Below are 11,760 nucleotides of genomic sequence, written 5' to 3' on the forward strand. Positions count from 1 at the left end.
TTTTGGACTGGTTTATACTGGTCCGAACTGGTTTATACTGGTCCGAACTGGTTTATACTGGTCAGCTTCGGCCCCTCCCCCTCTCCCGGCCCCTCCCCCTCCCTTGAGCCGCTCTGATCCCCTCCCCCCGCCCGTCCCAGTAAATCCCAGTAAATCCCAGTACGGAGCAGGAGGGAGCGGGACGGAGCGGCCCAAACCAGTACAAACCAGTTTGGACCAGTTCAAACCAGTTCGGACCAGTTCAGACCAGTCCGGAGCCGCAGAGGGGGCGCCACAGGTGAGGGGGGAGGGGAAATGGGGGGTGGGGGAGGGGCGGGAAGGGCTCGGGGGGTGGGGGAGGGGTCGGGCAGGGGGGTGGGGGAGGGGCGGGTGAGAGGGGGGAGGGGAGGGGGAGGGAAGGTGGGGGAGGGGTCGGAATGAGGGGTGGGGGAGGGGCGCCGGAAGTGGGGGAGGGGTTTGAGGGGTGGGGGGAGGGGTCTCAGGGTGGGGGAGGGGTCTCAAAGGGGTGGGGAGGGGTCTGAGGAGTGGGGGAGGGGCGCCAGAAGTGGGGGAGGGGTCTCGGAGGTGAGGGAGGGGTCGGAATGGGGGTGGGGAGGGGCAGAAGAAGTGGGGAGGGGACTCGGGTGGGGGAGGGGACTCAAATGGGTGGGGGAGGGGTCTGAGGAGTGGGGGAGGGGTCTCAAAGGGGTGGGGGAGGGGTCTCAGGGTGGGGGAGGGGACTCAAATGGGTGGGGAGGGGACTCAAATGGGTGGGGGAGGGGTCTGAGGAGTGGGGGAGGGGCGCCAGAAGTGGGGGAGGGGACTCAAATGGGTGGGGGAGGGGTCTGAGGAGTGGGGGAGGGGCAGAAGAAGTGGGGAGAGGTCTCAGGGTGGGGGAGGGGCCTCAGGGTGGGGTCCCAGGGGTGAGGGAGGGGTCTCAAAGGAGTGGGGGAGGGGTCTGAGGAGTGGGGGAGGGGACTCAAATGGGTGGGGGAGGGGTCGGGAAGGTGGGGGAGGGGTCGGAATGAGGGGTGGGGGAGGGGTCTGAGAAGTGGGGGAGGGGTCTCAAAGGGGTGGGGAGGGGTCTGAGGAGTGGGGGAGGGGCGGCAGAAGTGGGGGAGGGGCCACAGTGGGGTGGGGGAGGGGTCTCAAAGGGGTGGGGGAGGGGTCTCAGGGTGGGGGAGGGGCCTCAGGGTGGGGTCCCAGGGGTGGGGGAGGGGTCTCAGAGGGGTCTCAAGGTGGGGGAGGGGTCTCAGGGTGGGGAGGGGTCGGAATGAGGGGTGGGGGAGGGGTCCCGGGGTGGGGGAGGGGTCTCAGGGTGGGGGGAGGGGTCTGAGGGTGGGGGAGGGGCCTCAGGGTGGGGTCCCAGGGGTGGGGGAGGGGTCTCAGGGTGGGGTCTGAGGGTGGGGGAGGGGTCTGAGGGTGGGGAGGGGTCTCAGGGTGGGGGAGGGGTCTCAAGGGGGGGAGGGGTCTCAGGGTGGGGGAGGGTCGGGTCTCTCACCCCTCCCCCCCCCCTCTCTTTTTTTTTTCTCCGCAGCCGCCTCCGCCCCTCCCCCCACCCTGGATCCCTCATTAAGGCCTCATTAATTATTCAGCCGTTAATTGCAGCCCCTCCCCCCCCCAGCCCGGCCATGGCCCCGCCCCTCCCCCTCCTCCCCCTCCTCACCCTCCTCGCCTCCGCCGCCCCTCCCCCACCCCCTCCCCCTCCCCCACCCCTCCGCTTCCTCTGCACGCCCCTCCCCCCCCCCCGCCCCGGGGGGCGTGGCCTGGCCGGGCGTGGCCCCGGATGGGGGAGGGGCGTGGGAGGGGGGAGGGGCGGGGGGGTGCAGGGAGGGGGAGGGGGTGGGGGAGGGGCGGGGGGAGGGGGAGGAGGAGGGGGTGGGGGAGGGGCCCGAGGGGGCTCTGAGGGCTCTGCAGGGGCTGCGGGAGCGGCTGAGGGAGCTGCAGGTGAGGGGGAGGGGAAAGGGGCGGGGACAAGGGGGGCGGGGCCAGAGGGGGCGGGGCCAAAGGAGATAAAGGGGCGGGGCCAGAGGGGGCGGGGCCAAAGGAGATAAAGGGGCGGGGCTTGAGGGGATAAAGGGGCGGGGCCAAAGGGGGCGGGGTCAGAGGGGGCGGGGCCAAAGGCGATAAAGGGGCGGGGCCAAGGGGGCGGGGTCAGAGGGGCGGGGCCAAATGAGATCAAGGGGCGGGATCAGAGGGGGCGTGGCCAAAGGCAATAAAGGGGCGGGGCCAGAGGGGGCGGGGCTAAAGGGATACAGAGGGCGTTGCCAGAGGGGAAGGGGAAAGGGGCGGGGCTAAAGGGATAAAGGGGCGGAGCCAAATGTAATAAAGGGGCGGGGCTAAAGGGAGTTGGTACAAAGGGGGCGGGGCTTGGGATACCAAAGGGGGCGGGGCCAAAGGGGATAAGGGGCGGGGCTAAAGGCGATTAAAGGGTGTGGCTAAAGGGGGCGGGGCTAAAGGGGATGGGGGCGGGGCCAAAGGAGGCGTGGCTAAATGAGATAAAGGGCGTGGCTAAAGAAGGCGGGACTAAATGGATAAGGGGCGGGGCTAAAGGGGATAAAGGGGCGGTGCCAAATGACAAAGGGGCGGGGATAAAGGGGGTGGGGCCCAAGGGGGCGGAGCTAAAGGGGATAAAGGGGCGGGGCTTGAGAGGATAAAGGGGCGGGGCTAAAGGGGGATGGGCCAAAGGGGCGGGGCTTATGGGGATAAAGGGGCGGGGCTAAAGTAGGTGGTGACAAATGGGGCGGTGCCAAAGGGGGCGGGGCTTGGGGATAAAGGGGGGGGAGCCAAAGGGGGCGGGGATAAAGGGGCGGGGCCAATGGGGATAAAGGGGAGGGGCTGAAGGGGGAGGGACTAAAGAGGGAAGGAAAGGGTTAAAAGGGGAGAGGAAAGGGTTAAAGGGGCGGGGCTAAGGGGGGAAGGAAAGGGTCAAAGGGGGTGAGAAAGGGGTTAAAGGGGGCGGGGCTAAAGGGGCATAAAGGGGGCGGGGCTAGAAAGGAAGGAAAGGGTTAAAACAGGAGAGGAAGGGGTTAAAGGGGGAGGGGCCTCCTGAGGTCACTTTGGGGTCACTTTGGGGTCATTTTGGGGTCATTTTGGGGTAATTTCGGGTGTTTTTGGGGTCATTTCCGGGTGTAATTTCGAGTGTTTTTGGGGTCATTTCCGGGTGTAATTTTGGGATAATTTCAGGTGGTTTTGGGGGCGATTTCCGGTGTAATTTTGGGTGATTTTGAGGTCATTTCCGGTGTAATTTCGGGTGTTTTTGGGATGATTTCCGGTGTAATTACGGGTGATTTTGAGGTGATTTTGGGGTGATTTCTGGGTGTAATTTCAGGTGTTTTTGAGGTCATTTCGGGTGTAATTTTGGGTGTAATTTCGGGTGTTTTTGGGACTATTTCCGGTGTAATTTCGGGTGTTTTTAGGGTGCTTTCAGGATGATTTCCAGGTGTAATTTCAGGTGTTTTTAGGGTGATTTCTGGGTGCAATTTCGGGATAATTTCGGGTTGTTTTGGGGTGATTTCAGGGTCATTTCTGGCAGTAATTTCGGGTGGTTTTGGGGTGTTTTTGGGATGATTTCCGGCTGTAATTTTGGGTGGTTTTGGTGTGATTTTGGGGTCATTTCCGGCTGTAATTTTGGGTGAGTTTGGGGTGGTTTTGGGGTCATTTCCAGGTGTAATTTCGGGTGTTTTTGGGGTCATTTTCCGGGTGTAATTTCGGGTGTTTTTGAGGTCATTTCGGGTGTCATTTTGGGTGTTTTCGGGGTGATTTTCAGGTGAAATTTCGGGTGGTTTTGGGGTCATTTCTGGGTGTAATTTCAGGTGTTTTTAGGGTGATTTCTGGGTGCAATTTTGGGGTAATTTCGGGTGATTTAGGGGTGATTTCAGGGTGATTTCCGGCTGTAATTTCGGGTGGTTTTGGGGTGATTTTGGGGTCATTTCCGGTGTAATTTTGGGTGTTTTTGGGGTGATTTTGGGGGTCATTTCGGGTGTAATTTTGGGTGTTTTTGGGGTGATTTCGGGGTCATTTCCGGCTGTAATTTTGGGTGTTTTTGGGGTGATTTTGGGGTCATTTCGGGTGTAATTTCGGGTGGTTTTGGGGTCATTTCGGGTGTAATTTTGGGTGTTTTCGGGCAGAACCGGAACTCCTCAGGGCTGCGCGAGGCCCTGCAGAGGAAAATCGGAGCCCTGGAGCTGCAGCTGCGTCTCCACGGCAACGGCTCCCGTCTCCACGGCAACCACCACGGGGAGAAGCATCCTCACGGTCACCACGGCGACCACGACCACGAGAAACACCACGATGGTCTCCATGGCAACCACCACGGTCTCCACGGCAACCACGACCATGAGAAGCATCTCCATGGCAACCACCACGGTCACCATGGTGACCATCACAACCACCACGGTCTCCATGGTAGCCACGAGCACCACGGTCTCCATGGTGACCACCATGAGAAGCATCTCCACGGTCTCCATAGCAACCACCACGGTTTCCATGGCAACCATGACCAGGAGAAGCATCCCCATGGTCTCCATGGCAACCACGAGCACCACGGTGACCACCACGAGAAGCATCCCCACGGTTTCCACGGCAACCACCACGGTCTCCACGGCAACCATGACCAGGAGAAGCATCCCCATGGTCTCCATGGCAACCATGACCACCACGGTCACCACGGCGACCGCCACGGTCTCCATAGCAACCACCACCAGCAGCACGAGGAGAAGCACCACGGTTACCATGGCAACCACCACCAGGAGAAGCTGCTCCACCACGGTCACCATGGCGACCACCACAACCATCTCCATGGCAACCACGACGGTCACCACGGCGACCACCACCACGAGAAGCATCCCCACGGTTTCCATGGCAACCACGACTCTCAGGGTCTCCATGGCGACCACCAGAGTCACCAGGAGAAACATTCCCACGGTCTCCATGGTGACCACCATGATGGTTTCCATGGCAACCACCACCAGGAGAGGCATTCCCACGGTTTCCATGGCAACCATCACAATCTCCATGGTCTCCATGGCAACCACCACCAGGAGAAGCATCACGATGGTCACCATGGCAACCATGATGGTCTCCATGGAAACCACCACCAGGAGAAGCATCACGATGGTCACCATGGCAACCACGATGGTCTCCATGGCAACCACCACCAGGAGAAGCATCACGATGGTCTCCATGGCAACCACCCCCAAGCGAAACAACCCCACGGTCACCATGGCAACCACGATGGTCTCCATGGCAACCACCACCAGGAGAAACATCCCCATGGTCTCCATGGCAACCACGACCCTCATGGTCTCCATAGCAACCACCACCTCCACGGTCTCCATGGCAACCACGATGGTCTCCATGGCAACCACCACCAGGAGAAGCATCCTCACGATCTCCAGGGCAACCACAACGGTCTCCATGGCAACCACCACGGTCTCCACGGCAACCACCTCCACGAGAAGAACCCTCACGGTCTCCATGGCAACCACCACCACCTCTACGGTCTCCATGGCAACCGCAGCGCCCTCCCCGCCGGTCTCCACGGCAACGGCAAGGCCGGCAACCGGTTGGAGATCGGTTCCCATGGCAACCGCTGGGGGCGTGGCCACGGCAACGGAGCGGGGGAGGAGGAGGAGGAGGAGGAAGAGGAGGAGGAGGAGGAGGAGGAGGAGGAAGAGCACGAGGAGAATCCAGGTGAGAATTTTGGGGGGGGATTTTTTGGGAATTTTGGGGGTTTTGGGATTGGGAATTTTGGGGGATTTTTGGGAAATTTTTTTGGGATTTTTTAGGAATTTTTGGGGAGTTTTGGGGATTTTGGGGATTTTTTGGGAATTTTTGGTGGTTTTGGAGTTGGGAATTTTGGGGAATTTTGGGGGGGGTTTTGGTGTTGGGATTTTGAGGATTTTTGGGAATTTTGGGGGTTTTGGGATTGGGAATTTTGGGGATTTTTTTATGTATTTTTGGGGGGTTTTGGGATTGGGAATTTTGGGGAATTTTGTGAGAATTGGGAAAGAATTTGAGAGGGAATTTGGGGGGAAATTTGAGTGGGAATTTGGGATGATTTGGGGAAGAATTTGGGGAAAAATTTGTGAGGATTTGGGGTAGAATTTTGCCGCCGATTCGCGATGATTTGAGACCTCCAGAAAAGGGCAAATTTCCCAGGATTTGAGCCCAAATTTCACCGGATTTGAGCCCAAATTTCACCGGATTCGAGCCCAAATTTCACCAGATTTGATCCCAAATCTCGCAGGATTTGACCCCAAATTTTGCTGGATTTGACCCCAAATTTCACCAGATTTGACCCCAAATCCCCAAATTTCACCAGATTTGACCCCAAATTTCACCGGATTTGAGCCCAAATTTCACCGGATTTGAGCCCAAATTTCGCCAGATTTGAGCCCAAATTTCGCCAGATTTGACCCAAATTTTGCCGGATTTGACCCCAAATTCCACCGGATTTGAGCCCAAATTTTACAGGATTTGACCCCAAATTTCACCAGATTTGACCCCAAATTTTGCCGGATTTGAGCCCAAATTTCACCAGATTTGACCAAAAATTTCACCGCATTTGCGCCCAAATTTGGTGGGATTTGAGCCCAAATTTCGCCGGATTTGAGTGCAAATTTCACCAGATTTTACCCCAAATCCCCAAATTTCACCGGATTTGAGCGGGAATTTCACGGGATTTGACCCCAAATCCCCAAATTTTTTGGGATTCGTGTCCATCTGTGCTTTTTCCATCCCTCAGGCTCGGGATTCCGCGTGGCGTTTCCTCTCCGCACGGATTACATGTTCGCTCGGCTGCGGGCGCCCGTTCGCAGCCCCCTGCGGGCGCTCTCCGCCTGCCTCTGGCTGCGCCCGGGGGGAGCCCCCAATTTGGGGACCCCCTTTTCCTACGCGGCCCCCGGGCAGCCCAACGAGCTGGTGCTGCTGGCCTGGGGGGGGAGACCCCTGGAGCTGCTGGTGGATGATCAGGTCAGAGGAAAATTGGGAATTTTTTGGGATTTTTTTGGGATTTTTTTGGGGATTTTTTGAGGATTTTTTGGGGATTTTTTGGGAATTTTTTGGGATTTTTTTTGAATTTTTTGGGGGATTTTTGGGGATTTTTGTGGGATTTTTTTGGGATTTTTTTGGGATTTTTTGGTGATTTTTTTAGGGATTTTTTGGGAATTTTTGGGGACTTTTTGGGATTTTCGGGGGATTTTTTTAGGGATTTTTTGGGGATTTCTTTGGAATTTTTTTTGGATTTTTGGGGGGGATTTTTTTGGGATTTTTTGGGGATTTTTTTGGGTTTTTTTTTGGATTTTTTTCGGGATTTTTTTTGATTTTTTGGGATTTTTTGGGGGATTTTTTGGGGAATTTTTGGGGATTTTTGGGGGATTTTTTTGGGATTTTTTGGGGATTTTTGGGGGACCCCCTTTTCCTACACGGCCCCCGGGCAGCCCAACGAGCTGGTGCTGCTGGCCTGGGGGGGGAGACCCCTGGAGCTGCTGGTGGATGATCAGGTCAGAGGAAAATTGGGAATTTTTTGGGATTTTTTTGGGATTTTTTTGGGAATTTTTGGGGATTTTTTGGGAATTTTTTGGGATTTTTTGGGGGATTTTTTGGGAATTTTTTGGGATTTTTGGGGGATTTTTTTAGGGATTTTTTGGGGATTTTTTGGGAATTTTTTGGGATTTTTGGGGGATTTTTTGGGGATTTTTTGGGGATTTTTTGGGGGAATTTTTGGGATTTTTGGGGGATTTTTTGGGAATTTTTTGGGATTTTTGGGGGATTTTTTTAGGGATTTTTTTGGGGATTTTTTGGGAATTTTTGGGGATTTTTTGGGGATTTTTTGGGAATTTTTTGGGATTTTTGGGGGATTTTTTTGGGATTTTTTGGGATTTTTTGGGGATTTTTTGGGGATTTTTTGGGAATTTTTTGGGAATTTTTTGGGATTTTTTTTGGAATTTTTTGGGATTTTTGGGGATTTTTGGGGGAATTTTTTGGGATTTTTTTGGGGATTTTTGGGGGAATTTTTTGGGATTTTTTTTTTATTTTTGGGGGGGATTTTTTGGGGAATTTTTTGGGATTTTTTTGGATTTTTTGGGGATTTTTTGGGGATTTTTGGGGGACCCCCTTTTCCCACGCGGCCCCCGGGCAGCCCAACGAGCTGGTGCTGCTGGCCTGGGGGGGGAGACCCCTGGAGCTGCTGGTGGATGATCAGGTCAGAGGAAAATTGGGAATTTTTTGGGATTTTTTTTGGATTTTTTGGGGATTTTTTGGGGATTTTTTGGGAATTTTTTGGGATTTTTGAGGGATTTTTTTAGGGATTTTTTTGGGGATTTTTTTGGAATTTTTTGGGATTTTTTGAGGATTTTTTGGGAATTTTTTGGGATTTTTTGAGATTTTTTGGGGATTTTTTGAGATTTTTTGGGGAATTTTTTGGAATTTTTTGGGATTTTTTGGGGATTTTTTGGGATTTTTGGGGGATTTTTTGGGGATTTTTTTGGGATTTTTTGGGGATTTTTTTTGAGATTTTTTTGGGATTTTTTGGGATTTTTTTGGGGATTTTTTGGGGATTTTTTTGGGATTTTTTGGGGATTTTTTGGGGATTTTTGGGGAATTTTTTTGGATTTTTGGGGATTTTTTTAGGGATTTTTTGGTAATTTTTTGGGATTTTTTTTGATTTTTTGGGGGGATTTTTGGGGATTTATGGGGGATTTTAAGGGGATTTTTTGGGAATTTTTTGGGATTTTTTGGGGGGATTTTTGGGAATTTTTGGGATTTTTTGGGGGATTTTTTTGAGATTTTTGGGGATTTTTTGGGGATTTTTTTGGGATTTTTGGGGGATTTTTTGGGGATTTTTTGGGGATTTTTTGGGGGATTTTTGGGGATTTTTTGGGGACTTTTTTGGGATTTTTTGGGGGGATTTTTTGGGAATTTTTTGGGATTTTGGGGGGATTTTTGGGAGGGATTTTTTAGGGATTTTTTGGGAATTTTTTGGGATTTTTTTAGGGATTTTTTTGAGATTTTTTGGAATTTTTGGGATTTTTTGGGGATTTTTTTGAGATTTTTGGGGATTTTTTTGGGATTTTTTGGGAGATTTTTGGGATAAAATTCAGGATAATTCAGGATAAAATTCAGAATAAAATTTGGAATAAAATTTGGGATAATTCGGGATAAAATTCGGGATAATTCGGGATAATTTGGGATAAAACTTGGAATAAAATTCGGGATAATTCAGGATAAAATTCGGAATAAAATTCGGGATAATTTGATATAAAATTCAGGATAATTTGGGATAAAATTCGGGATAATTTGGGATAAAATTCAGGATAATGGGGATAAAATTTGGGATAAAATTCGAGATAATTCGGGATAAAATTTGGAATAAAATTCAGGATAATTCGGGATAAAATTCGGGATAATTCAGGAAAAAATTTGAGATAATTTGGGATAAAATTTGTAAAATTCGGGATAATTCAGGAAAAAATTTGAGATAATTTGGGATAAAATTTGGGATAATTGGGCATAAAATTCAGGATAATTTGGGATAATTTGGGATAAAATTTGGGATAAAATTCGGGATAACTCAGGAAAAAATTCGAGATAATTCGGGATAAAATTCAGGATAAAATTTGGGATCATTTGGGATAAAATTTGGGATAATTTGGGATAAAATTTGGGATAATTTGGGATAAAATTCAGGATAATTTGGGATAAAATTCGGGATAAAATTCAGGATAATTTGATATAAAATTCGGGATAATTTGGGATAAAATTCGGGATAATTCAGGATAAAATTCAGAATAAAATTTGGGATAATTGGGGATAAAATTCAGAATAAAATTTGGGATAATTCGGGATAAAATCTGGGATAATTCGGGATAAAATTTGGGATAATTTGGGATAATTCGGGATAAAATTCAGGATAATTGGGGATAAAATTCAGAATAATTTGGAATAAAATTCAGGAAAATTTGGGATAATTCAGGATAAAATTCAGAATAAAATTTGGGATAATTCAGGATAAAATTCGGGCTAATTTGGGATAAAATTTGGGATAAAATTCGGGATAATATGGGATAAATTTCGGAATAAAATTCAGGATAATTTGATATAAAATTCAGGATAATTGATATAAAATTCAGGATAATTTGATATAAAATTCAGGATAATGGGGATAAAATTTGGGATAAAATTCGAGATAATTTGGGATAAAATTTGGGATAATTGGGCATAAAATTCAGGAAAAAAATTGAGATAATTTGGGATAAAATTTGGGATAATTGGGCATAAAATTCAGGATAATTTGGGATAATTTGGGATAAAATTTGGGATAAAATTTGGGATAATTTGGGATAATTGGGGATAAAATTTGGAATAAAATTTGGGATAATTTGGGATAAAATTCGGGATAATTTGGGATAATTTGATATAAAATTCAGGATAATTTGATATAAAATCCGGGATAATTTCCCGGCGCTAATTAAGGCCGGTTAATTACCGCTAACGAATCCCTTCTCCCCGTCAGGCGGCGGCGCTGGCGCTGGCCCCGGCCCCGGGCAGGTGGCAACACCTGTGCGTCACCTGGGCGGCCTCCGGTGGTACCTGGAGCAGCTTCCAGGACGGGACCCCCCGCGGGAGGGGGGAGGGGCTGGCCCCGGGCCACCCCCTGAGACCCCACGGGGTCCTGGTGTTGGGACAGGAACAGGTGAGTTCAGGTGTGAGTTCAGGTGTGAGTTCAGGTGTGAGTTCAGGTGTGAGCTCCAGGTGTGCCCCAGGTCACCCCCTGAGACCCCACGGGGTCCTGGTGTTGGGACAGGAACAGGTGAGTTCAGGTGTGAGTTCAGGTGTGAACAGGTGTGAGTTCAGGTGTGAGTTCAGGTGTGAGTTCAGGTGTGAGTTCAGGTGTGAGTTCAGGTGTGAGTTCAGGTGTGAGTTCAGGTGTCCCCAGGTGTGTCTGTGTGTGAGCTCCAGGTGTGCCCCAGGTCACCCCCTGAGACCCCACGGGGTCCTGGTGTTGGGGCAGGAACAGGTGAGGACAGGTGTGAACAGGTGTGAACAGGTGTGAACAGGTGTGAGTTCAGGTGTGAGTTCAGGTGTGAACAGGTGAGTTCAGGTGTGAGTTCAGGTGTGAGTTCAGGTGTGTCTGTGTGTCCCCAGGTGTGTCTGTGTGTCCCCAGGTGTATTTCCCCCCTCCCCAGGTGTATTTCCCCCCTCCCCAGGTGTGTCCAGGTGTGTCTGTGTGTCCCCAGGTGTATTTCCCCCCTCCCCAGGTGTATTTCACCCCTCTCCAGGTGTATTTCCCCCCTCTCCAGGTGTACCTCACCTATTTCTCTCCCCCAGGACTCCCTCGGGGGTCGTTTTGACGCCACCCAGGCGTTCGTGGGCGAATTGGCCGAGTTCCACCTGTGGAGCCGCGCGCTGGCCCCGCCCGAGGTGGCGGCGCTGGCCAGGTGTGCGTCACCCGCCCGCGGGGACCTGCTGGCCTGGGCCAGGGCGGGGCTGGAGCTGCACGGGGGCGTCACCGCCCGGCCCTTCCGGCCCTGCAGCTGAGACAACACCTGGAGAACACCTGGGGATACACCTGGAGACACCTGGAGAACACCTGGAGACACCTGGAAATACACCTGGAGACACCTGGAGATACCTGGAGACACCTGAGGATACGCCTGGAGACACCTGGAGATACCTGGAGAACACCTGGAGACACCTGGGGACACCTGGAGACACCTGAGATACACCTGGAGACACCTGGGGATACACCTGGAGACACCTGGATAGACCTGGGGATAC

General features: G+C 51.7%; 1 protein-coding gene across 1 annotated transcript; it reads left to right on the forward strand.

Moving 5' to 3' along the window:
• Positions 1–5,487: 5,487 nt before the first annotated feature.
• Positions 5,488–11,525, forward strand: LOC131574433 (neuronal pentraxin-1-like). The gene is made up of 4 exons (XM_058828902.1): positions 5,488–5,545; positions 6,728–6,903; positions 10,484–10,675; positions 11,311–11,525. The coding sequence occupies exons 1-4, from the start codon at positions 5,488–5,490 to the stop codon at positions 11,518–11,520; spliced, it is 636 nt and encodes a 211-aa protein (XP_058684885.1). The 3' UTR covers positions 11,521–11,525.
• Positions 11,526–11,760: the final 235 nt, after the last annotated feature.

The sequence above is a fragment of the Poecile atricapillus genome, unplaced genomic scaffold, assembly GCF_030490865.1.
Source record: "Poecile atricapillus isolate bPoeAtr1 unplaced genomic scaffold, bPoeAtr1.hap1 scaffold_318, whole genome shotgun sequence".
NCBI classification, from domain to species: domain Eukaryota; kingdom Metazoa; phylum Chordata; class Aves; order Passeriformes; family Paridae; genus Poecile; species Poecile atricapillus.